The sequence below is a fragment of the Tenrec ecaudatus genome, chromosome 17 (assembly GCF_050624435.1).
Source record: "Tenrec ecaudatus isolate mTenEca1 chromosome 17, mTenEca1.hap1, whole genome shotgun sequence".
NCBI classification, from domain to species: domain Eukaryota; kingdom Metazoa; phylum Chordata; class Mammalia; order Afrosoricida; family Tenrecidae; genus Tenrec; species Tenrec ecaudatus.
This window is the reverse complement of record NC_134546.1, coordinates 54,512,248-54,535,781: the sequence shown is the minus strand read 5'-3', so window position 1 is coordinate 54,535,781 and position 23,534 is coordinate 54,512,248. Positions and strand designations below refer to the sequence as shown.

At 54.9% G+C, this 23,534-nt stretch overlaps 1 protein-coding gene across 1 annotated transcript; it reads right to left on the bottom strand.

Annotated features, from left to right (window-relative positions):
- Positions 1–1,334: 1,334 nt before the first annotated feature.
- SNUPN (snurportin 1) lies at positions 1,335–22,249 on the bottom strand. The gene is made up of 9 exons (XM_075535740.1): positions 21,934–22,249; positions 19,412–19,574; positions 15,919–16,069; positions 10,134–10,238; positions 9,780–9,876; positions 8,416–8,513; positions 6,530–6,607; positions 3,112–3,192; positions 1,335–1,935 (listed from the first exon to the last, which is right to left on the bottom strand). The coding sequence occupies exons 2-9, from the start codon at positions 19,567–19,569 to the stop codon at positions 1,609–1,611; spliced, it is 1,095 nt and encodes a 364-aa protein (XP_075391855.1). The 5' UTR covers positions 19,570–19,574; positions 21,934–22,249; the 3' UTR covers positions 1,335–1,608.
- Between the last annotated feature and the right edge of the window lie 1,285 nt (positions 22,250–23,534).

The window sequence follows — 23,534 nt, the reverse complement described above, 5'->3', positions numbered from 1 at the left end:
AATGAAAGGCCACCAGCTCAAAGCTCCTCCCTGGCTCCCTGCCACGGTCTAAGATACACCTAACACCCCAGCCCTTCCCCATCAAGACCCTCCCCCCTCTCTTCAGCCTCAACAACTCTGAGGACTCTATCCTCAAGCCCCCAACAGGCCTTCACAGTTCATTCTGGTTCAACACCCTGCTGAGCTGAATCCCCTTTCCAGGCCACGCACCACTAAAGTCAGAATCTACATTTCCAAATCCCTGGGCGGGTCTTGGAGGGCAGAGCCGCCCTGTGGGTTTCCGAGACTGACTCTATGGGAGTAGAGTCTTCATTCAGATGTTCTGCCATGGAGCGGCTGGTGGTTGTGAACGGCTGACCTTTGCGGTGAGCAACCCAACTTGCAACCACTACACCGTCAAGACTCCTTCTGGATTCCCCCTGGAAAGTCTTAATTTGTAGACCAGTGGGTGATTACGTATATCTAAAAATCACCCGGGGATCTTGTTAACTGTAGATGGTGAGTTAATATCTCTGCTGGGGAAGTCTCAGCTTTCAAAGGGTCAAGCTGGAATGAACTGGCTCAGAGTGCTGGCCCCCTGCACTGGAACTGGGGTGGGGGCAGCTGCAGACCCTCCGCCCCTGGTGCCCAAGTCCTCCCCTTTTTGTCTGCCAAGCACTGTGCCCTCCCCTGGGAAGCATCCTCTCTGCCCCCAGGGCTCTGTGCATGTGTTTGTGCTGCAGCAGCGGTCCCCTCGCCTGCCATCTTGATGTGCCCACAGGCTGGCAGGTCAGGGAGTGTCTTGCTGGACTGTGAACTGGCCAAGGGCGTGCACCTAGTCCTGCTATCTTCATGAGTCCCTCTGTTGACCCACTCTCCGTCCCAGGAAGGTGCTCTGCCACCGTCTGCTGAATGAGGGAACAAATTCCATTTGTATCAATCTCCGGCAATGTCTAAACCAGAGAAGCATCAGCTTTGCCTTCTCAGAAACCAGAACCCAAACCACACCTCAGGCTGTTTGGTGGATTCTGACTCACAGAATCTGACCCTCCCCCTACAGGACACAGTACCGCTGCCTCACAGGGCTCCCAAGGCCCACTGCCACTCTGCCTCCCACAGGGCAGGTAATGGGTTTGAATTGCCAACCTTTTCGGTTAGCCAAGAACACTGGGCTGGCAGTCTTCTTAGAAGAGGGACCGTCTTCAAATACCCAGAAGAGCAGTTCCTGCGCACACCTTTCAGAAAGTGCCGGTTAGGGAACTCCGCAGAAGGGGGAATGGGCCCAGTGGGAGGAGCAGGGTTAGGCAGGCTGGGGGCAGGGGGTGTGTGGTTGTCAGAAGTTCACAAAACACAACTTCATGCTGCAGAACTGTGTATATTTACACAGGGGATCTGGGGAGCGTGAAGCTACTCAACCTGATCTGCACAGCCTGCTGGGAAGCAATCCGCTACCCGTGTGAGCGGAATTTCTGATGGGAGGAGGGGGCTGTCAGCTGGCTTACAGCTGGAGTGCCTTTGGAAAAGTCACCCTAAAACAAAGTCACCGGCTCGGGTCACCAACTGTCCTCCCTCCCAGCTTCCTTCTGGGGTCGGGCACTGTTCCGTGACTCCCAAGGGTGACTGCCCTCTCTAGTTGTCCATGCGGCTCCCAGGGTGCTCCGGGCTCTGGGGAGGGCTCCTCGGCCCGCTGGGGGTGGACAGGTGCTCCAGCTCGTAGTGTCCGTTCGCGGAGGAGGCCTGGCGTGCGAGTTTCTCCTGCAAGTCCGTCTGGCTCCTCTTGTGTTGGATGATCTGCTGGAGCTGGTGCCCCGCGTACTCCGGCTTGGTGGTCAGCGGGCCAGCGGGCACAGCTACGCCGAGAACATCGGACACCATGTAGGGGCGCAGCCAGCCCACCAGGGGGGTGCTGCCCGGGCTGTAGTGGGTCTGCTTGTGGTAGAAGAGGAGCCCGTCCACCTAACAAGCGGGAAGTCAAGGTTAACACCGCGAGGGGAGTCCACACACACAAAACAGCGCTTGTGGCCCGGCACCCTTTCCTTGGGGCCCTGGCGGAAGAAAGTCTCCCTCGCCCGCAAATGGAATCTGTTCACAGGGCTCGCTGCATCAGGGACTGCTGCATTCACCTCGCATCCACCGGGAAGGGTGTCTGAGGTGGGACTGCAGGGGCCTCCCTAGAGATACACGGTGAGTGGGAGGCAGATTTGGAACCTGGAAGGCAGGTCTGCCGTGGCCGGATGCCAGGCCCTTTTTGCCCCTACTCCTGTGACCTCTGTGGGACAATGCAAGGAGGGGGGCAGGCCCTCAGGGGTGCCACGAGGCGGAGCGCAGGGCCAACAGGCCGCGCAGAGAAACCCAGTTTCCGAGTCCCTGAGGCTGCCGCACCTGCCTCTAGCCTGTCTGCGGCAGGCTGTTCTGGGAAGCTCGGCTTTCCTCAACGGGAAGGCCTCCTACAGCCACATGTTTGCTTTTTTGTGACTCAGTGACTCACCTCTTTAAAAGCCCTTGTTGGCCGCTGAGGCAGGAGGGTCATAAATAAAGACGGTGTTCTCACCACCTTCTTAATTGACTTCCAGAAATGAAGAGGCTCCGCCTCTGTCTGCCGCGCCCTCGGTGGGAAGCGGACAGTCCCTTAACCCACTGCTCTCCGGTGCCGGCAGACAGGTTGATGAGGCTGCTTTGTGAGCCCGGGGAGGGCACAGAGGATGTGGGGCTTTCGCTGCTAAACCTCAGAAGGCCTGAGCCCATCTCGGGGCTCCGCACGCAGGGCAGGAAGGCTCAGGGGCCTGGGCACAGAGGCCCACTTTGTAAGCAAGCGGGGCAATCAAGAGCCTGGGTGTTACTTGTAACCGGAAGAGGCACATGAGGAGGGCCTGGCAGTGGAAGTCTCTGGGTCTCAGTTTCTCCACTTGTAAAAGGAAGAAGTTGGGTGACCGAAGGGCCTTTCCAGCTCTGGCTGATATTCTGACTTGGCCCCGAGCCTAAGGGCACAGCGTGGGAGAGGACACCGGTGCTGGACCTGGCAGGCGGCAGCAGACGCTGATGGGCAGCAGGCACATCCCTGCCCAGGCCGCGGTGCCTCCGTGACCAACTCCAGTGAGTTTCCCTGAATGCCCCCGCCGATGATCTCATTACCTCAAAAGGGAAGTCCATGGTCAGCACCTTGCACAGGCTCTCGGGGGTGCACGGGAAGTTCTTGAGCCCCACAAATTTAAACTGCAACATACAGAGAAAGGCAGCAGTCAGCACACATTACGAATGGCTCCAGGAATTGAACGTCTTTCCCAAAGAGCAGGCTTGTAGCCATCGTAGAGGAGTCTCGCTAAACTCTTTCAGGAAAAGTTTAACGTGAAATTTTATTTACTATAATTTAAATGGTACTGAATCACTTAGTAGAAATGCACGGTCATTTCTAGTTGAGCTCAAGCGTTTTGGCATGGCTGCTCGAACACTGGGTTCACGATGCACACATTTTACATTTCGAGAACACAAACCTGGGGTACGAGGGTTGTTACGCAGTCAATGAGACCGTGAGAGAGGGCTTCAAAGAGTCTGCTCTCTTTTCTGTTTTCCCACGAACTTCCTGAAGCCCCCTTAAACCAGGCACACCACGGAGAACAGCGTTTTACAGAGAGCAGCTGCCCAGGTGTGCTTCCTCAATTCATTTGTCCTTCCAGGGCGTAATTGATAGCACTTAACAGACCGCCCGCATCCATATAGACTCTAGTAATTGGTTGTCCACTTGCCTTTAAAAATTGTGTAAGCTCTCCAAAGCCAACATCAGTCTGCTGGGCTCAGCTGAAAAAATGTCCTGAAACCAGCACCCCACTCTCAATCACTGAGCGCAGAGCCAGACGCCTTGGCTATCGTCCTGGGCGATGGGACCTTCTCGGGCCTGTATTTTCTTCTGACTAGAGGGGGGCCCTCCCAGGTCTGACCCGAAAGCAGGGTTCTCAAAGTACGGTCTAGACTCTAGAGACCACCACCGCCGGCAGTGCCCGCGAATGCGCATTCACTGCCCTCAAGTCGGTTCGACTCATGCCGCCCCTGTAGACGGGGCAGAACTGCCCCCGTGGGGTGCTGAGACGGCAACTCTTCGTGGGAGAACCAAGTCTCATTTTCCTCCTGCGCACCGAGAAGCTGGTGGTTTTGAACTCCTGACCTGGGGGTTAGCCTACCAACGCATAACGACTAAGGCAGCAGAAATGCAACAATTGCAGACCCACCTCAGACTTAAGGGTGAAACCCCTGAGCCTAGGTTTTCACATTCCTGAGTGATGCTGATGCAGGCTTGAGAGCCGCTGTCCTAGAACTCTAAATAGCATTTAATTTGTAAAATTTTACATTTAGATTGTGCTTGTTGGGAATATACATAGCAAACCACACGCCAATGGCAACAGTGTCTACACGCACCATTTAGTAACGCTGATGAAGTTCTCTGAGTTGTACAATTCTCACCCCGCTCGGAGTGGCTTCTCCTCTAGCAGTATAAACTTCCTGCCTCCTCTTCCAAGCCGCTGTTGTCAGTTTGATCCGACACAGAGAGTTCTGAATGGAGACTATCGCCCAAGACGACTATTGGCTACTAGGTTAACTAAACTGCGCTTGGTTTTAAGAAGACTTCAGGGGCTATTCTTGGCTTTAGGTTTAAATGTTATCTCTGGGCAATGGTTTTTAGGGACTCATCCCACCTTCGTGGCTCTAGGAAGTCTGGGGTCCACGAGAATTTGAGAATCTATTCTGCAGCCCCTCCCCTTTTGATGAGGACTTTTCTATGGCATCTTTGATCACAATGCTCAGTCGCAGTATCCGGGCACCATCTAGTTCTTCTGGTCTCCTGGAGAAGGAGGCAGTTCTTCAGAGGTACGTTTCTATTCTTCCTCTTATTCCGACTTCTCCTTCCTCAAGTGTTCCAGGCGAGGAGTTCAATTGCTGCGCCTTTCAAGGCTGATAAACCAGCTGCTTCTAAGACCCCAACAGTGAACTCGGAGCCACAGCAGAAACACCACACTTGCTTAATTGGGCCAATTAATGGGCTGTCCTGCGAAGCTGTTAGGTAGCAGGATGGGGGATTCTTCCTCTCCGAGCCTAGGGGCCCTTACAGGAAGTTGGAAGCCAATAAAGGCTGGAGGGCATGCTCCAAATTCAGGACCCTAGCGAGGGGTGGGTACACTTAGGTGGGCGGCACACCTGGGTTTAATTCAGTCAATGGGTCAACAAGTACGCTGACCATGTCTCCCAGTACAAGGCCCCAAAAGGCTGAAACTTTGAGACCACCAGCCTCTTTTGCCAGCTGCTCCTCTGGCCCCTCGAGCTGGGCTGTGGGGTGTCGGTGTCTCTCTCTCTCTCTCACGTTCCGTTTACTTTAGCACCTGAAACTGCTTCCAGCCTTCATAAAAACCCACTTGGATCACAAACCAGGCTTCCGCGTGAATTCTTTTTCGTGCGAAGCCAAGGACCCACGTATTTCTCACCCGAGAAACCTAACAAAACCACAGCCCCAATCCTACACACCGAGAAGCCAAATCCCAGTAGGATTTTTGGTTGCACATAATTAGCCAGTGAAGAGCTACTATGTTGTTGCTGTCTACTCAAGGGGACTTCAGAAAGTTGATGGAAAACTTTCATGATCTTTTTTTATTGTTTTATTAGGGGCTCGTACAACTCTTATCACAATCCATACATACATCACTTGTGAAACGCACATCTGTACATTCGTTGCCCTCATCATTCTCAAAACATTTGCTCTCCGCTTCCACGATCTGTTCATTCAGTTCTCCCACAACCTTCTGGAAGCCCCTGCAACACAACCTTTGCGAGTCCGGCCTGTCCCAGGTGTACCGCTGACTGACATCAGCGTTAGCTACCTTCCTGCCGCCCAGCGCCGCAGGTACATTTTGTTCTCTGTACTCCAACGCTGGCCTTGCTTTGTCTTCTTAGACAGTCAGGCAATATTTGCCCCTCTGTGACTGGCCGATTTCATTGAGCATCATGTCTTCCAGCTCAAACCAGATTCTAAACAGTATTGTGAATAGAAGCAATTACTGTTTTGTACCAGCCAGCATTTACCTGGCTGCCTACAATGACTTTTATATGCGTGAATCATTTGGGTCTCGTAAGCAGCCGGTGGAGCCGGTACTATTAACACCGTTTTACAGCTGGAGAAATTTAAGGCGAAATGAGGTTACTGATTGACTAATCCTCAACATCAGATCTGGATGACAATTAGGGTCACATTCTTCCCAGAATGCCAAACTGTCCCCTACCAACACACACACACACATACACACACACACACACACACCACACACACCCCACCACCACACACACACACACAGACACACACTCACACCACACACACACCACACACACACACACACACCACCACCACCACCACCACCCCCAGAATGCCAAGCTGTCCCCTACCAAAACACACACACACACATACACACACACCACCACCACCACCCCCTTCAGAATGCTTCTATTTAGATAACAGACTGTTCCACTGCGGCCCCATAACGAGCGCTAACATGGTAACTTCCGGTCTTACGGGATTGAGCTTCGTCTTTTCTCCCAGGCCGCCTTCTTCGGGTAACTTGGAATGCATCCAGTAGAACCGGAAATCGGTCTGTCCCAGGGGAGGGAGGAGGAGGAGGAGCTGTTAGTCATCTCAAACTCAAATATAAAGATGCGCGTTCTAAATGGGGACAGGTTCACTACGGCCCCAGCCCTTCCTGTCCCCGTTCCCTTACGAACTGCCACAAAGACAGGGGGAGTATTGGTAGGAGAGCCATCGTTTATGGCTGCAGGCCACCGTGTGACGCTCTGTGCTCAGAGGACTGCATGACCGCGGGCCCACTTACAAACTGCGCTCGCTGATTGCAAGGCCAGCAGTTGGAAGCCACCAGCTGTTCAGCAGGCTAGAGAGGCGGCTTTGTACCCCTGTACAGATTTACAGCCTGGGGCACGCCCAGGGCCAGTCGTGTGAGTCGGAGCGGCTGGCCCGGAGTTGGTTTGCTTCTTCCAGTAACCACTGGTTTCTCTGAGTTGCTTTTAAGGTCTTTCTTTTTTAAAAAACAATTATTTTAGTTTTGCAAACATTTTGCGTATATAGTCTTCAAAGTATAAAAACACACAGGTGGCTTTCATTACCAAGTTCATGTACAAGGATAAACTCAGTCAGTGGAACGAGAAAGGTTGGCTTCGTGCATTCTGGGCTTTACGCGCGGCTCTGCACTGGGGCAACACTTTGCTTGGAGGGTCTCGGCTCCAACGGCTCGAGGGAGAACACAATGCTAGCACTCACAGCTCCAGTTGTTCCAAGGGATGCAAGCCGACACTCAGCGCAAAGAGCTCAGCGATGCTAACCTTGCCCGTTCCCATCTGCAGAACCTGCGCCTGAAAATCCTGAAGTCCCACTATGCGCCTGATCTGAAAACTCCATCCAGGGAAGAGCCCTGTACGGAAGTTGCACTGAGGGATCCCAGGATTCTCACTGGTGAGCCTGCAACCGCACCGGCATGAGGCTCGTTAATGTATAAGCCCCAGGCCAACCCCAGCACCGCTGAGTTAGTAGGCCAGAGAACCTGCATTTCTAACCACCTCCTGATGCTTCTGCATCCAGGGCCCACCTGTGAAAAATGAGAGCACCTGGGAGTAAAACCGCCACTGTGACTGGACACCAGGGGTCCTGGGGGGGGTGAGGTGTAGAGGTGGTGGCGGCTGCTAAGAAAATTGGAGGTTCAAACCCGCCAGGAGCTCCACAAGAGAAAGATGAGGCTGGTCTGCTCCATAAGACTTAGCTTCTCAGGAACCCTGTCGCCGTGAGTCAGAGTGGACTTGCTAGCTGTGGGTGTGGATTTGGCCTCAATGAACCAAGGCTGCCAGCCCTGCTAGTGGAGACGGAGGCTCACCTGCAAAGTCTCCTCGCAGACCTGGCCCCTCAGGGAGCTGAGGCTGTGTGAGGTGCCCAGGAGGCCCTGCCACTTCCAGAGCTAGGACATGGCTGGTGAAGGAGTGGAGGACTCAGGAGATACCTGCGGGTGCTTGGCTTTCCGCTTTCCCTTTCCTGCGCCCGCCAGCCCAGGTGGCTCCCCGCGCCTCAGCCCACCATCTTCCCTGCTAGCAAGCCCTTCATATCCAGCTACAAGCTGATAGCAGCTGCCACTTCTGCCCAGTCCCAACCTACCCTCTGCTCGGTTTCTCTTTCTTCCCTCCAGGAATTGCTAAACTTCCTTATCCTTTCTAACTTCAAAAAAAAAAAAAAAAACAGAGCGAGAGGATTTCAACGCGCTCCAAGCCTGAGAGCAAGGAGCATCAGACAGTGTCTGTGATGCACCGCATCCTGGGCGCACCAGAAAGCTGGTCTTGACGGAGGCCCACGTGCTGGGCCACTTTCCCGACGGGAACAGACCAGCGTGGAGCAGCCGGGCTTACCTGGCAGTCATAAACAGGGTGTCCCCGCCAGCACATCACGTCCAGAACGTAGTAGGTCTGGTTCACCTCACTGTAAATGCAGTCCAGAATGGTGTAGTCTGGAGAGACAGAGCCAAGTGTCAGTCCAGGGTCCCCTGCCCACGATGACCCGGGGAACGCCACGATAGTGCACTAATCCTCTCGCACGGGGCCCCACTGGGCTGAGGACGGTGCAGAGGGCAAAGGGGGTTCAGAGCTGGTGGAGCCGACCCCTCTCAGTGATCTAGCACTCCGATGCTTGTTTACAACGACTGTGCTCCTACGGCAGGCACGGCGCTGTTTCGGAGCATGCCGACTCTCCATCATCGCCATCTTGGAGGTGGTGACCGTACTAGCATAGGACTAAGGTGGGCCCAGAGGGAGGAACCAAGGGCTGAGCTGCCCAGCATCCTCAGGGAGCAGCATGCACTCAGGAAGGGGGGACAGGGGCAACCGAACGCGCTCCGTGGGTGAGCCGGTTGGAGCCACCAGGAAGCAGCATGAGCAAAGGCCAAGGTGGAATGGGGGAGGGGCGGGGACAGAGGGTGGTGGCCCAAGGGCCACTGTGCAGGGTTTCAAGGCCAAGAGGTCAGGCTGCGCTCAGTGTGGGGAATACCACGAACCACCCTGGGTGCCGAGCAGGAGGGGGAGACCAGGTTCCGGCCAGCCCCGTTCTTCCACTTCCTCACCCAGGCCTCTCCGTGGGCCAGTCAGTTCCCCTCCATGACCTTCACGGGGCTCAGGGGGCGGGGCTCAGGGGAGGCCACGTAGAGGAAGAGGAAGAAGGTGGCAGGAAGCCCCCCCCCCCACACACACACCGTGGCAACTGCCTGCACCATCCCACCCGGCGTGCACTGTCTGCGGGCCTGTCACCAAGGAACTGCCCCTGCGGCCGGGTAACGCGGGAACGCGGCCCTCACTCAGGAAGCCTTGCCCACCAGAGGGGCCCTGGTGGGAGGGCGGTCACATGCTGGGCTGCGATCCACATGGCCTGCAACCACTGGCAGCTCCTCTGGAGAAAGACGGGCCTTCTACTCTGTAAGCAGTTGGTCTCAGGAACCCACAGGGGTCTTGAGCCAGCAAGGATGGCGTGCCAGTGAGTTTGGTTTGGCTCTTTGGGATCTTGCCTGCCAGCCTCAGAGCTGCGTCTTCCTACAAGTGAGGAGGCCTGTGGGGGCGGGGGTGAGGTTGGGGCTACCAGGGAGGGTCCCGTGGCCGGGACAGCGTCTAAGGTAGGCAGTGACAAAGGCGTGCTCTCAGAGGGAGTCTTTAAAATGACGCAACGCACAGCTGACAGAGGGCTTTGCTGCTCAGAGTGCTTCCTCCGGAGACCTCCCCGCAGGTACCTTTGGCTGTGGCTGAGTTCCGCCTGTTGCCTCCTGGCAGAAGGGACGGGAACCTGTTGACACAGTACCCGCTCTTGGTGTAGGCGCTGGTCGAACCCTGTGTGCAGAGGAAGCCGCTGAGGTCTCCTGCCCCTTCCGCCCTCCCTCTCCTTCAGGGTGTCCCTGCCCCAACGTGCCCCTCAGCAAACCCCTCCTGTAGGAAGCAAAGAGCCCATGGCCGCTGCAGGCACAGTGTGGGGGCAGATGGGAAGTCCTCCCGCGAGTCTCTGGGCGAGCACAGAACCAGAGACCCCATCCGGGCAGAGGCAGTGCACGGGGCAGGCGTGCTGGTCCAGGGAGGGGGCAGCGACTCACCCTGGAGGCCACAATGAGGGCTCTTTTTCCTACAGGGCACACGACCAGAATCCACTCCTGGCCCAGGTCTGTGGGGACGTCGATCAGCCACTCGGAGAGCATCAACTGGGGAGAGAAAGCTGGTGCTGGAGGAGCGTGTTGTTCTTATGACCCTGCGGCCACATCCTGCGCCTGCAGCCCTGCCCCTCCCCAATCAAGTCACTTCCCACCCAGGGCAGCCCCAGACAGGGCTTCTCTTGAGGGAGGTGGTGGGTGTGAACCCCCCAACTCTGGGTTGGCAATGCAATGCTGCCCCCACAGCTTTCCCGTCCCGCCCCAGACCACGCTCCCTGCCGTCTAGTCGGCCCCACAGGGCAGGGTGGAACTGTCCCTGGGACTTCCCAAGACTGTGGGAAGAGAAAGTCTCGTCTTTCTCCCTCTGATGAGCTAGCTGGTAGTTTGGAACTGTTGACCTTGAGGTGCCCAGCCCAGCCAGTAACCATTCGACCACCAGGCCTCCTCAAATCCTGCACAGGTGCCAAGCACTCACATCCAAAAAGACCGTGGGGCTCTGCCCCATTAGCTCAGGAGTGGAGCTGGTTTCCTGGCCCCTGAAGGGATGGAGACCAGGCGCCGTGAACCTCAGCTCTTCCCCCCACTTCCCAGAGCTGCAGATCCACACCTTTCTGTATGTGCTCACTGCCCGGATTGGGCTGGTGACAGTACCCATGTCCTGTCCCTCCGCCACCCACGCACCTACTGCCAGCAAAGCTGCTGGGTCCCACGTGGCATCCGCTCTGATGAGTATGGTCTCCCAGACCCCCACCCTGCCTGCCCTCGGGGTGGGGGTGGGGCTGCCAGTCACAGCTTCTGCCTTGGCACACACATCCTGCTGGCCCCAGGACAAAGGGCTATTCGGACTCACTGCCGGGTCAATGCCGACTCACAACGATCCTATGGGACAGGGGAGAACCGTGCCTGCGGTATTCCGAGCCTGTAACTCTTACAGGGAGTATAAAACCTTGTTTTTCTCCCACGGACGCTGACCTTGCAGTCAGCAGCCCGACATGTGACCCCACATCCGAACGATGCCCTGTGGGTCCTGTCTGAGGCCCCTTGGGGTGAAGCTCATGGCCTCTTACGACTTCACCGCTCACTTCCTCTGAGGATGCCCCAGCCTTGCTCCTTCTTGGCCAGGCATTCTGACTCCTTTTCCTCCAGACCTTGGCAGGGGTTTTCCCAAAGTTCATGAAATGTATCCCATTATCTTTCCACCCCACTCTTCCACGGACCTTCTGAAGTTTACTTGGTGTCTGGTTCTCATCTCAGCACCATAAACCCAGCCTTCCCCGAGGGCAGCTCGTTGGCTGCCGATGCCCAGGACTCCCCCTCCAGGGAAAGTCGCCCTTTCTTAACACTACCAGAAGCACCCCCTTTCTGTGGCTAACGCTTAACGACCCCCCAGTTACATAAGGATTGAAAACCTGTGTGCTGCACACAACATCCTCAAGGGAAAAGTCCCACGGACTCGGAGAAACTATCCCTACAGCAGGCATCTTGACAACGGAGTCTTCCACCTCGGCCATCAAAAGCCAGATTTAAAGACCTGCAACAGCCGTTGGTGGAAGATGGAGAAAGAAATTTTGGAACACACACACACACACACACAAAGGGGACATGACGTCCCGTCACAGAGTAACCCCGGGACTTGGAAATATGGGATAAATGGAGCTGGAAGCCATCGCAACAGGCGTGGACAGTCAGTCGAGCACAAAAGGCCAACCCCGGGAGACCTGTCAACTGCGCGCATGTGCGCAAGGAAAGAATCAAGTACACAGAGCAGGGAGGTTTGCGCAGCACAAGCAGCACCGTTGGTGGTTCCCGCGTGGAGGAGACAGACGGGAGGACATCAAAGAAGGCACAGGTTCTCGGATTTATCCGGCCTCCCCTTTTTTCAGAAAAACAATTATTCAGCACGTCTTGGCAATTAAAACTATAACCCACACAAAAGGTTTCCATGTCTCTATGGAGGATAAAGTGTAGGTATCTGCTTGTACAATTCCCCCGGGGGCGTGCAGTTTCACCACTTTGGGAAACGCGGTGGGGGGGGGGGGGCAGACGGGAGCTAGAGGGGGAGGGGGAAGACTATGCCCAGCAGGAGGGAGATGGACGAGGAAAGCCATCGGGAGTGACCGCAACTTGAATGTGAAAACGAGCTGATCTCTCAAACTGCTGCCTAATTCCCAATAAAAGTCTCCAGTAAATACACAAGGAAAAGCAGGCAGAGACTTGAGGGCATTTCTTAAAGGCCTCAGATGGCCTGTACGTGCTCCACACGCCTCTTGACGCCCTTGCTCGCCTTCCCTCACTGCCTGGGGCTGATTCCCTGAAGGGCAGGGTAGAAAATCGTGGAACGTCCCATCCTCCTCCCAAGGAGCAGCTGGGTTTGGAACTGCTGACCTCACGCCCTGCGGCCCAGTGTGTACCCACTGCACGGCCAGGGCTCCCCTGCAAAGCCCTAGGGAATTGACAATCAAGCCCCCAGTGAGTTACCACGAGCATTCCAGAAAGAAAGGCTAGCCGCCAAGACCTCGGTGCTGCTGCTGAGAGAGAAAAATGGGGCGCGGAGAAGCAGACTGGTGGTTTCTCTACAGGTTGAACATGACTCAGCAGTTCCACTCGGAGGGAGACACCCAAGAGAAACGCGCGTGTGTGTCCACACAAGATTCACACCAGAACGCCCACCAGCATCGTTCAGCAGAACGCAAAGGCCAGCCCGCAAACGGAAAACTAAGCGAGACACGGGGTCCCCCAGGCCCAGGGCGGCGTACTTGGCGAGACAAAGGAGGGCGCGCAGTGCGGCCTCACGGATGGATCTTGGAAAATCAAGCGAAGTAAAGCAAAACTGCTCCATTTTCATGAAATGCCGGAGTAAATCAACCCGGGAGACGGAGGGCAATGAGCTGTTACCAGGGGCCAAGTGGAGGAAGGGGTGGGAAATGAGTGCTCGTGGGCACAGAGCTTTTTTGGGGGGATGATGAAACGTTCCCGAATGTGGAGCAGTCCTGGTGGTGCCGTGGTTACTTGTTCAAAACCACCAGCTGCTCCACGGGAGAAAGATGAGGCTCCATACTCCCTTACAGAGTGACCGTCTCGGAAGCCCACGGGGCCAGTTCTGCCCTGTCCCGATGGGTCGCTGAGGTGGAATCAACCAAACGGCAGTGAGGTTACCGTAAGAAGCGCTCGATCGTATGCCGTGCGAATTATAGCTCAAACTAGTACAAGTAGCTAACGGGGGCGGGGCGGGAGGGGGATTCAAGGAGTTGGCGGATGGTAACTGGGTGAAGGGGAGGGCGATAATTCAGTAAGAGAGAAGTCAGCCAAACACTGATGGAGGCAGGGAAGAGCCCAAGAGGAATGCAGGAGCTAAAGGCAACTGAGGGAACTGAGTTAGCCACAGAATCCTACAGATGCTCCGATGCTGGGGGACACCCCTACCCGCCCAGGCCCAACAGGCTGGGAAGGAAGGAGAGAGGGAGAGGGAGAGGGAGAGGGAGAGGGAGAGGGAGAGAGAGAGAGAGAGGGAGAGGGAGAGGGAGAGGGAGAGGGAGAGAGAGAGAGAGAGGGAGAGAGAGAGAGAGAGAGAGAGTGTGTGTGTGTGTGTGTGTGTGTGTGAGAGAGAGAGAGAGAGAGAGAGAGAGAGAGACACAGAAGATAGCTGTTGAGTATATTTACCTCTCGGGAGAAAGTGGCTTTCTATACACCTCTAAAGAGTTACAGGGAGCCCCGTGGTGTAGTGATTACTTGTTGGGCTAGAAGCTACATGGTGGGCAGTTCAAAACCACCAGCAGCTCCGCGGGAGAGGACAGGGCTTTCTGCCCTCATAAATAAAATATAGGAAATCCACCGGGGTTGCGAAGAGTCAGCACTGACTCAATGGCCGTGAATTTTAGAGTGAGGAAGCGTTATATTCGGGAAATCCACAGGGGCACTTCTACCCTGTCCTAAAGAGCTGCCATGAGTCGGGATCGACGCAGGGGCAGTGAGTTTGGTTATTGTTTACATCTGCTGCTGCACATATACTCATGAATGAGGAGGACCACACGGGGCACAACGTGACGAAAACTTCTTAGACATAACCAAGCACCTTTAAGGAGAGACTCACTGAGCCCGGAGGCTCAGGACAGGGGCTCGGAACACTCTGGTGAGCTGGCATAACATAGTGCCCAAGGACAACAGTGGGCATCCTGGTTTGGTCAGTAGTAAATCAAGGTTTGAAAACTTACGAGCAGCCATCTAAGGTGTAAATGAAGGGTGAGGAAAATTAAACAAGCAGGGGAGCAATTCACCTCACGGGCTCTGGGCCACTGAAACCTCCGTGTCTGCGCCCGAGGCCGGCAGAAGTGAAGGGTGCCCAGCTCCCACCGCTCGGAAAGGAATCACAGTGGAACAAAGTTCAAAATCATCCAGAAAAAGCAGGCTTTAAAAAACAGGCAAACAAAAGCAGGCTTCTTGGTCAGACTGAGATGGACCGTTGGTCACCCTTCAGGTCTGGCAATGAACTCACCCCAGGGGCTCAGCTGTCAGCCGAGAAACAGACAGTTCCCCAAGGAAGCAGTACCACCAGGGAGGGGCACGCACCTGAGAACAAGCAACCGTTCGAGGTGCCAGGGGCGGCATTTGCCCAAGGACAAAGTGCAGGAGCAGGAGGCGGTGGGATGGAAACGGGAAGCACAGGCAGGAAGTGGGATGGGTGATATGTCACTGTGGGCACTGCAGTCAACGACATGAGACAAAACGTGTATAGGTTGTTGAGTGGAAAACGGATCTGCTCTGGACACCTTCGCCCAATGCACAATAAAGAGTCGGTGAGAAGACGTCATTTTCTTTTCCTGGAAGTTTTTTGAAGACTCTCATTCTGTGGGACATTGATTATGGGTTCCAGACCAGGAATTTAAGGTATATTATCTCTTATTTGGCCCTTCAACAATAGAGAGACACGTACTACCGGAAGATTGGTTCTATTATAACCTCTCACTGTAGGGATGAGAAACCAGAGACTTAGAGCAGGTAATCAACTTGCTCCAGGTCAACACAGAGCCTGGCTTTGAGCTTAAAGTCTACGCAGCACTTCTACCGCCTCTCCTACCCAATCCACAGCTGCACTGCGCACTCGCGACCTGAGCACCCCACATCCTTCTCCTCCTCTCTGGGCTCCGGCTCAGCCTTGCCCGGCTGCCAGAGCTGCGCTCCTGGCACAACTCTGCCTGCCAACGTCCTCCCCAACCTTCAAGGCTGCCTCTTCCTTCACGAACCACTTCTGATTCCACACTCCTGCCCCTCGCCAGCCAGAGGGAATCGCAATTCCTAACAGTGCCAACCATGCGACACTCATTTGCCTACAGCTTCCCCCACAGAGACTAGTTCAGAGCTTGCTGAACACAACTGACGTGCGCCTTGTCACAGAAGCTGTTCCTGGTGGTGTATGTGGGGCAGAGAGAGGAAATGAGGCATGTGCACACCCAGGGGTCATATTCTAAAGGGAAGAGGAGAGGAGAGGAGAGGGGAGGGGAGGGGAGGGGAGGGGAGGGGAGGGGAGGGGAGAGGAGAGGAGAGGAGAGGAGAGGAGAGGAGAGGAGAGGAGAGGAGAGGAGAGGAGAGGAGAGACACACCCCAGGGCTGTCTTGGCAGTTCCCAGTCGAGGTCCCTGCCTCAGCCTCTTTCTGTCCACACGGGCCTCAGTGGCTCTCAGTGCACAACAAAGGGCGGGCAGACAGGCTGCGCCAATCATCCCTGGAACACTCACTTGATTGGCATAGCGCTTTGGTAGTTTCTTGCCAAGGTCGACGTCCATTTCTTCATCATCTTTCTTCTCTTCCTCCTCCTCCTCACTCTCCATCCCTGCCCAGTCATCTTCAGCCAGCCTTCTGGCATGGTTCACAAAGTCCAGGCGCTTGCTGGAGAAAGAACGGGGACACCGACCGGTCTTTATGCTTGCACAAAGACCCCAGCCCAGCCCACACCACTCCATGTGAGAGGGTTCATTTTAAAGGTTCCCTTAGGTCAGTGGTTCTCAAACGCTGGGTCGAGACCCCTTTGGAGGGGTTGAAAACCCTTTCACAGGGTTTGCCTATGACCATCGGAAAACACATTTCCAATGGTCTTAGGAACTAAGACACCGCTCCTCTCTCCGCCTCCAGGTGGGTCCACCTACATGCAGAAACGCCCACATACAAGTACCCGGCGTGGAGACTGTTACCCATGCTGCACCATGCTTCAAGACAAAATTTCACTTATTTGTCATTAGAAATAAGTGTTTCACAATATATGACATATTGTTTTGTGATTACTCACTAAGCTTTAATTATGTTCAATTTGTAACAATGAAAATACATCCTGCCTATCATGACGATTCGTAACAGTAGCAAAATTGCAGTGATGAAGTAGCAATGAAGATAATGCTATGTTGTGTGTTGGGGGGGATCACCGCACATGAGGCACTGTCTGAAAGGGTCGCGGCACTGGGAAGGTTGAGGACCACTGTTAGGTAGTCAGAACAGGGACCAGGGTGTCCACTGGGCAAGCTCCAAAATTTGAGCTTCCAGTCAGAAAGGGGTGGTACGCCTAGGTGGGCGGTACACCTGGATTGGCCATCTAGGCCAGGTGAATTTAATTCAGCCAATGGGGTCAAAGAGCACTGTCATCAGCCTTGCTTCTCAACAGGGTGCGGGGTGGGAGATGGGGCCTGGAAAGCCAGGAACTCAGAGGACCATCCCCTCCCCTCCCCTCGGCTAGGCTGGACCTCAGTGTGCACTGCTGTGCCAGGGCTCGCTGGCTCTGGCTCGTGTTCAGTGCTACTAGCCTTGAGGAAAAACCCACTTGGATTACAAACCAGGCTTCGGGTGAACTCTTCCTCGCACAAAGCCAATGACGGAGGTATTTCTATCCCTGACATTATTGAGACCCCTCCCAGCCCCGTGTTTGGGAGCAGTCGGCGGGGGATTCTGGCGGGAGGAGGAGGTGGCGGGGCTGGGCTGCCTCCTTCCAGCCCTTGATGGAGAAGCCCACCGTGGTGTCCGCCCAGCTGCCCTGAGTCCCCTCTGAATGGACCAAGTACCGGGTTTCAGTCCAAGGCCTGCCATCTCCCACCCCCTCACCATCACCCGGCCCACAGGGAGATGCCACTTCCCTGCCTGGCAGCGGCGCTCTGTGCAGGGCCTGGGGATGGGCCGCTTCTGGAGTGCTCCACGCTCTCCACTTCAATCGGCTTTCTGAGCAGCAGCCGGTCAGACCTTTGCAGGTTTACCGCCCAACTTTCAAAAGAGGCCTAGCCAGTTTGTGATTGTGTTATCTTTCCCTTACTCGCTTCCCTTTGCCTTGTGCTGCGGCTTGTTCTGTCTCTTTTAACTAGCTACGCTCGGGCGTCTGGGAAATCGAGACGGAGGAAAGGAAAGTCTGTAGCTTGGCACCTCCGGGAATCGAGCTGTGGCAGCCTTTCGGGACCCCAGGAAGCCCCCGGGCCGCACTGAGGTGAGAGTTCGGCCAAAGGAGGCAGCGAGCCCTGGACCGTGGGGTTCTTCTCAAACACACGCATGTGCACGCATGGCCACACGGAAGCGGGAGTGCCAGCACCGAGAAGGCTGGTTGCTCACACCTGTGCGGGGAGAGGCATGTCCAGGTTGTTCCCCACACAGGGTTTGGAATTACAAGAGAAGGGGGCTGGGCAGATGTCCCTCTGTACAGGGCAGGGTACCTGGCACTGTCCACTCTCCACCCCATACAGCACCTGGCGCAAGAAAAGGGGACAGTCTGCTGGCACGCAGCCACCCGACGAGTGTGACCCTGAGCCCACAGGCAGACTGCCCCGCCTGGGGGTGCACACGAACGACCCAGCTTTCAGTGAGCAGTCCCACACCTGACCCGATAGTTCCTACGGCTGTTTTATGAACTAAGGTAGCGCTTATGAACTTATAAGAAGCCCTGTGAAACACTCGTAAAACAGTGTTTAATATGCTGCTATTAAACACACACATTGTGTACACAGAAATATGCATAACTCTCTGCCATCGACTCATAGTGACCTTTAGGACAGGGAAGAATTGGTCCTGCGGGTTTCTGAAACTATCACTCTTTTTAAAAAAATTTTAATGTTATGTATTTATTTATTTTAAAAATACTTTCATTGGGGGCTCTTAACATCTCTTACCACACTCCATACATTCATCTAGTGTGTCAAGCACATTTGCCCATAGGCTGCCATCATCATTTTCAAAGCATTGTCTTCCCACTTGAGCCCCTGATAGCAGCTCCCCAAAACTGTAGCTCTTTATGGTAGTAGAAAGCCTTAGTTTTCTCCCTTGGAGCGGCTGGTGGTTTTTGAACTGTGGACCTTTCGGATCACAGCCCAGCGCATAAACCACTTTGCCCCCGGGGCCCCCACACAACCACACACACTTGTTTATCCAGGCTTAGACCGTCCTTCAGAAGGATAAACGAGGACAGAATTGGGAGGCGACTTTTCACCATATTCCCTTTTACATATTTTGAATGTGTTCCCCATTGCAAAACAGCTCATTACAATGAAAGAGAGAGAGAGAGAGAGAGAACAACAAGGCCTGCTCTGGGAATGTAATCTGCAGGCAATCCCAGAGGCCATCGGGAGCCATCCCTGCTAAACACATCCAGGGATGTGGCATCGGGCAAAGACACAGAGGGAAAGTGTGCCGTGTGCATAGTTTCCCTAAGCCCCAATCCCTTGATTCGCTACACAGAAAAGGGCCAGGCTGCACAAAGACTTCCGCACAGCCCCATCTCAGACTCTCCTATCCTGCTCTCTGGGCGTTGTGTTCACCTTGGCATTGAGAATTAAGTGCCTGGAAGACATTTCCTCCGAATCCCGGAGGAGCTGTTTGTTATGAACTCCCAAGGGCTCCGTAGAAGCACTTGGCCCGAAGGAGGAGGGGAAGACCACACCAATGCCAGGATTCAGAGCCCAGGAGAAGCCCACATCCGCAGTGCAGGGAATGTGGGGGTGTGAAAGTGGGGGTGTGGCTTCCACGAGGCTAATTGCCAAGCCCCACACTGCTGCCAGGAAAGGAAAGGAAAAAGAAAAGTTGAACCAAATAATTGAGCTTCTGGTAGCAGATGTCGGTCTCTCTCTGCTTCCTCATCTGTTCCGGCACTCTGGGCATACCAACCTCACAGGCAGGCAAACCAACCTACAAAAGACCTCCGGAGACATACCAGGAGCCTCCTGAAAAGGGCCCTGCTCCCAGCTCCGAGAAAGAGGCCTCACTTACGATTTCTGCAGTTCCAGTAACCTACGGCGCCGCTCACCCTGCTCCAAGGAACTGCACTTGGACTTGTACTGGGCCAGGCGGGGGTGTGGGGCTGCAGTGCTGTTCAAATCTTGGGACACAGAGAAGCTGCTCGCCAGGGCTTGACTCAGCTCTTCCATCGTTCCTAGAAGAGAGAAAAACAAAGGTTCAATCAATTTCGATCGCCTCTGTGTACAGGCAGTTGCGATGGAACATGACAGCTCCACTTCTTAGAAATGCCACTTAATCAAGACACAATTTGTTCCAAGGGAAAAGAGGAAGTTAAGGGGCACAAGGAGCTGCAAATGAGCAATACCGGTATCTCATACCCTGCAGATACCCGGGGGATGATCCTTTTGATAGGTCCCGTGAACATCAGCCAGGAACAAAGTCACCCTGAGGTGGAATCCAACTTTTGCCCTTCCTTGCATCACCGTGACCCCTGCCCTCAGTGCCTTCTGAATCACGTAGACACTCAGAAACCCACCCAGCATCGAATCTTCCCTGAGGGGGCCTGGAATCAAGAACTTCTGCATGCCAGTTTTATCTAATAGTTATTTATTTCTCATTTCAGTCAGCGCTATCAGGAAACTGAAGCCAGCCCCAGGAGAAATATCGCTTCTCAGACCCCCGAGGAAGGGAAAAGAAACCAAAGATTTTTTAAAATTTAATTTTAATCATCATTTTGTTGAGGGCTCTTATAACTAACAATCCATACATCCATTGAGAAGCCAAAGATTGTACCATGGGCAGTTAGTTCCTCATTTTGGAGTTTTGATGGGTGGGTGGGGGGTTACTTTGGGGGGGATGGTAGGGCATGGAGAGAGAGATGGCAGGGCTACCTGGTGGTGCAGTGGTTACGAGTTGGGCTGTGAACCGAGGAGGCAGCCGCTCCTTGGGAGAAAGACAGGGCTTTACACTCCTGTACAGTGACAGTCCAGAAACTCAAACGGGCAGTGCTACCTTGTCCTTCCTGTACCATCTGTCGGCCATGAGCTGACCTGATGCCAGGAGTCTTGTTTGCTTTTAAGTGGGGTCAGTTGGAAAAGAGTGAGCGTGTGGAAGGCCTGAGCAGTGAAAGAATGGAGATGGGGTACAGCCAACAGTGGGATCACACTTCATTCACACACCAGGAATGAGGGGGCAGAGAAGCTCACTCCAGCGTGAAACGTGTGCCTCCAAATGTAGTTTTAAAAATGGGAATACCGGAGAGAAACCCGCCTCCATACTCAAGATCCAGCATAAACCAGAAGACCGGCCACGACTTAAACTCCTTCCCAGGTGATGTCCCAATACTCCGGAGCACCAGGCCACACAGGTTCCTCCCAGACCCTCGGGAGGGAGTGACTTCACAGTGCAAATCGAAGTCAGATCTTTCATTCCTGATTTGCAGCATGGGATTTTTTTTTTAATTTGAAGAGACATTTTCAACTGTAAGAATAACATTCTCGGGGTGAACTGGAGGTGGAAACTGTTAAGCAACTGGGATGGCCAGGTGATGGGTCTATTAGAATACTTTCATCATGAAAAAAGAAAGTGTTTTGTCAGCAAGGAGCCCTGGTGGAGCTGTGGGGCTCATAATGATTTAGTCTTGGAAGCCAGAAAGAGCCTTTCTGCTCAGTCCTAGGGGGACAGTCCAGATGAGTAGGAATCCTCCCCTATAGCAGCGGCTTGGGGTATTTGGCAGGGCTTACTCAAATAGCGACCAAACCCACAGTGCATTTGTGAGCCTCGGTGGACCAGCCAGTTAGGATGTGCCCGGTCAGCAATGGGAGGCCACCAGCGGTAAGGAGTTTGAGGAGCCCTAGAGGGGCAGTGGGAGAATGATGTGGCAGCCTCTCAAGATGTACAGACTTGGCAGGCAGCTTGGGGGCAGTTTTGTGTTAAGCATGCCCTATCTGCATGCGGGGTCCCTCTGTTACACCCCCACATACCCCTTACCACCGACGTCCTGGACACCGGGGTGTTCCCTGTAACTTGGGGGCTGTTCTTCTAAGCTAAGCCCTGCTCCTGAAACAGAATCCTTGGATGATGCTGTCTGCTGGGGTCTGACCCTACCTCTAGGTATGTATACCTATCCACCTGCAGTCACCCCTCCAATTACCAAATATCCCGCCGGCCCCCGGCCTCTCCCCCGTGCTCCAGATTCCCCATGTCCGCCACCTGACTCCTCTTGGTCCAGTACCTCCCAAGTCCCCCACCCACCAAAGGCCGGCCCTAAGGACTCACTAACTGCTCCACTCGGCGGTCCTCCCCGCCTCGGCCCTGCGCTGCCATGCCCTAGGAAACCCGGTATCTAGACCTCGCATCTCTGCCCCACAGATGTCCTGCGGAGTCCACCCTGGGCAGCCAGGTGGGCCAGTGCCCCGGAAGGCAGGCCCCGGCCTGGCTCTGCCCCTCCCTGATGCCCTGGGAGGCCAGGCGTGCGGGTACAGCCGGGGGCGATCACCGCGGACGCTCATCGGGGATGCCTCCGGGGCCAAGGGGCCGGGGCTCGAACTCACCGGTCCCAAAGCGATCCTTCCACGCGCCACCGCCGACGCCGACGCCGGGGCCGGGGCCGACCAATCACCGGCCTTGAAAAAGCAAGCCCGCCCCTAGACGCGCCGCGTCACCAGGGCCAACAGCCTCGCGCCCGGCGTTTCTGGCTCCGCCCACCGCCGGCGTCGGCCCCTGCGCCGCGGCCGCTACCGGCCGGACGCGTCCATTCGGCCTGGCGGGGGGGGGAGCTGCGGCTGCGCGGGACTATCCCGGGCGCCTCCCGAGGCCAGGCGACTTGGCACAGCCGAGGCCGCCGCGCTTGGGTCCGAGCGCCGAGGAGGTTCCTGTCTCCAATCTGAGGATCCCTCCCTCGTGGCTGCGCGTTCCAGGCCCCCCGCGTCCGGCCGCGCCCCCCGGATCCGCCCACTCTTTAGGGTGCCCCTGCCGTTTGCTTGCTGGCTCCTCCCACCCACGCGGCCGGGCCACGCCTACCTCTCCCGGCCACGGAGGAAGAGCGGCCTCACAGCGACCCCTGTGGGTACCCGTCACCGTGTCCGGGAGCAGAGAGCCCAGACTTACACCCCACCTACCTTGCAACACCTGAGACACGCCGGTTCCGGGCGGTGGGGAGGTTTTTCTTGTGGGCGTGGCAATGGAAGGTCCAGCTTTTAGAAGTGGGCGTGGCACTCAGTAGCCCTTCCGTGAAACAGACCCCATGAAGCCTGGGGTGAAAGGATGGCGAATTGGTGCAGACAGGTAGTGGGCGGGAGGCGGGAGGATCTAACCAGGATGCAGCCTGTGCGGGGGCACGACTGGGGAAATGAAAAAAATAAACACCATTTACCAAAACCAAATTCACCACCAGTGAGTGGTTTCTGATTCACAGCCACCCAATAGGACACAGTAGACCCGCTCCTGTGGGCTTCTGAGACTGTAAACCCACAGAAGCAGAAACCCCCCGTTTTTCACCTGTTTAGACACGGTGGATTTGAACTGCTGAACTTGCAGTTAATAGCCGGATGTGCAATCCACTATACCTCCAGGACCTTTTAAAAGTTTTATTGACACATAATCCACATATCATACAACGCAATAGTTCAATCAGCTCATGAAGAGTTACACAGTTATTACTGTCTGGTAAAAGCATGGACATCCTTCCCCCAGACTGAGTTTCCCCGAAACGGGCTAGCTCTGGGAACAACTGTACCCTCTAAAAGCACAGCCCGCCCATTTCATTGTTTCTAGAACCAGAACAGACTGACCTTGTACAATGAGCAGTCACATGCACCCCACTGAGCAAAACCGCACCTTACATCAACTCTCCAGAAGCTTCAAGGGTGGGGGTATAAAAAACCCCTCAAGCGCTCCCCTGGAGCGCTTCACTTTACTGTGGGCTGTTGAATCCATCCGCTTGTCCCCAATAAAGCCTGCTTTTTAATCAGTCCTCCGCGAGTATGGTCCATCTTTTCTCGTTTTGTGCCTCAGTTTACCTAACAATTACCACAATCGGTTTAGAATATTTTCCTCTTTCTCGTACTCATTGTCACTAGCTTCTCATTTCTCCCCTGCTATGCCCACAAGAAACCATGAATCCAGTTACTATAGATTTGCCTATCCTGGGTTT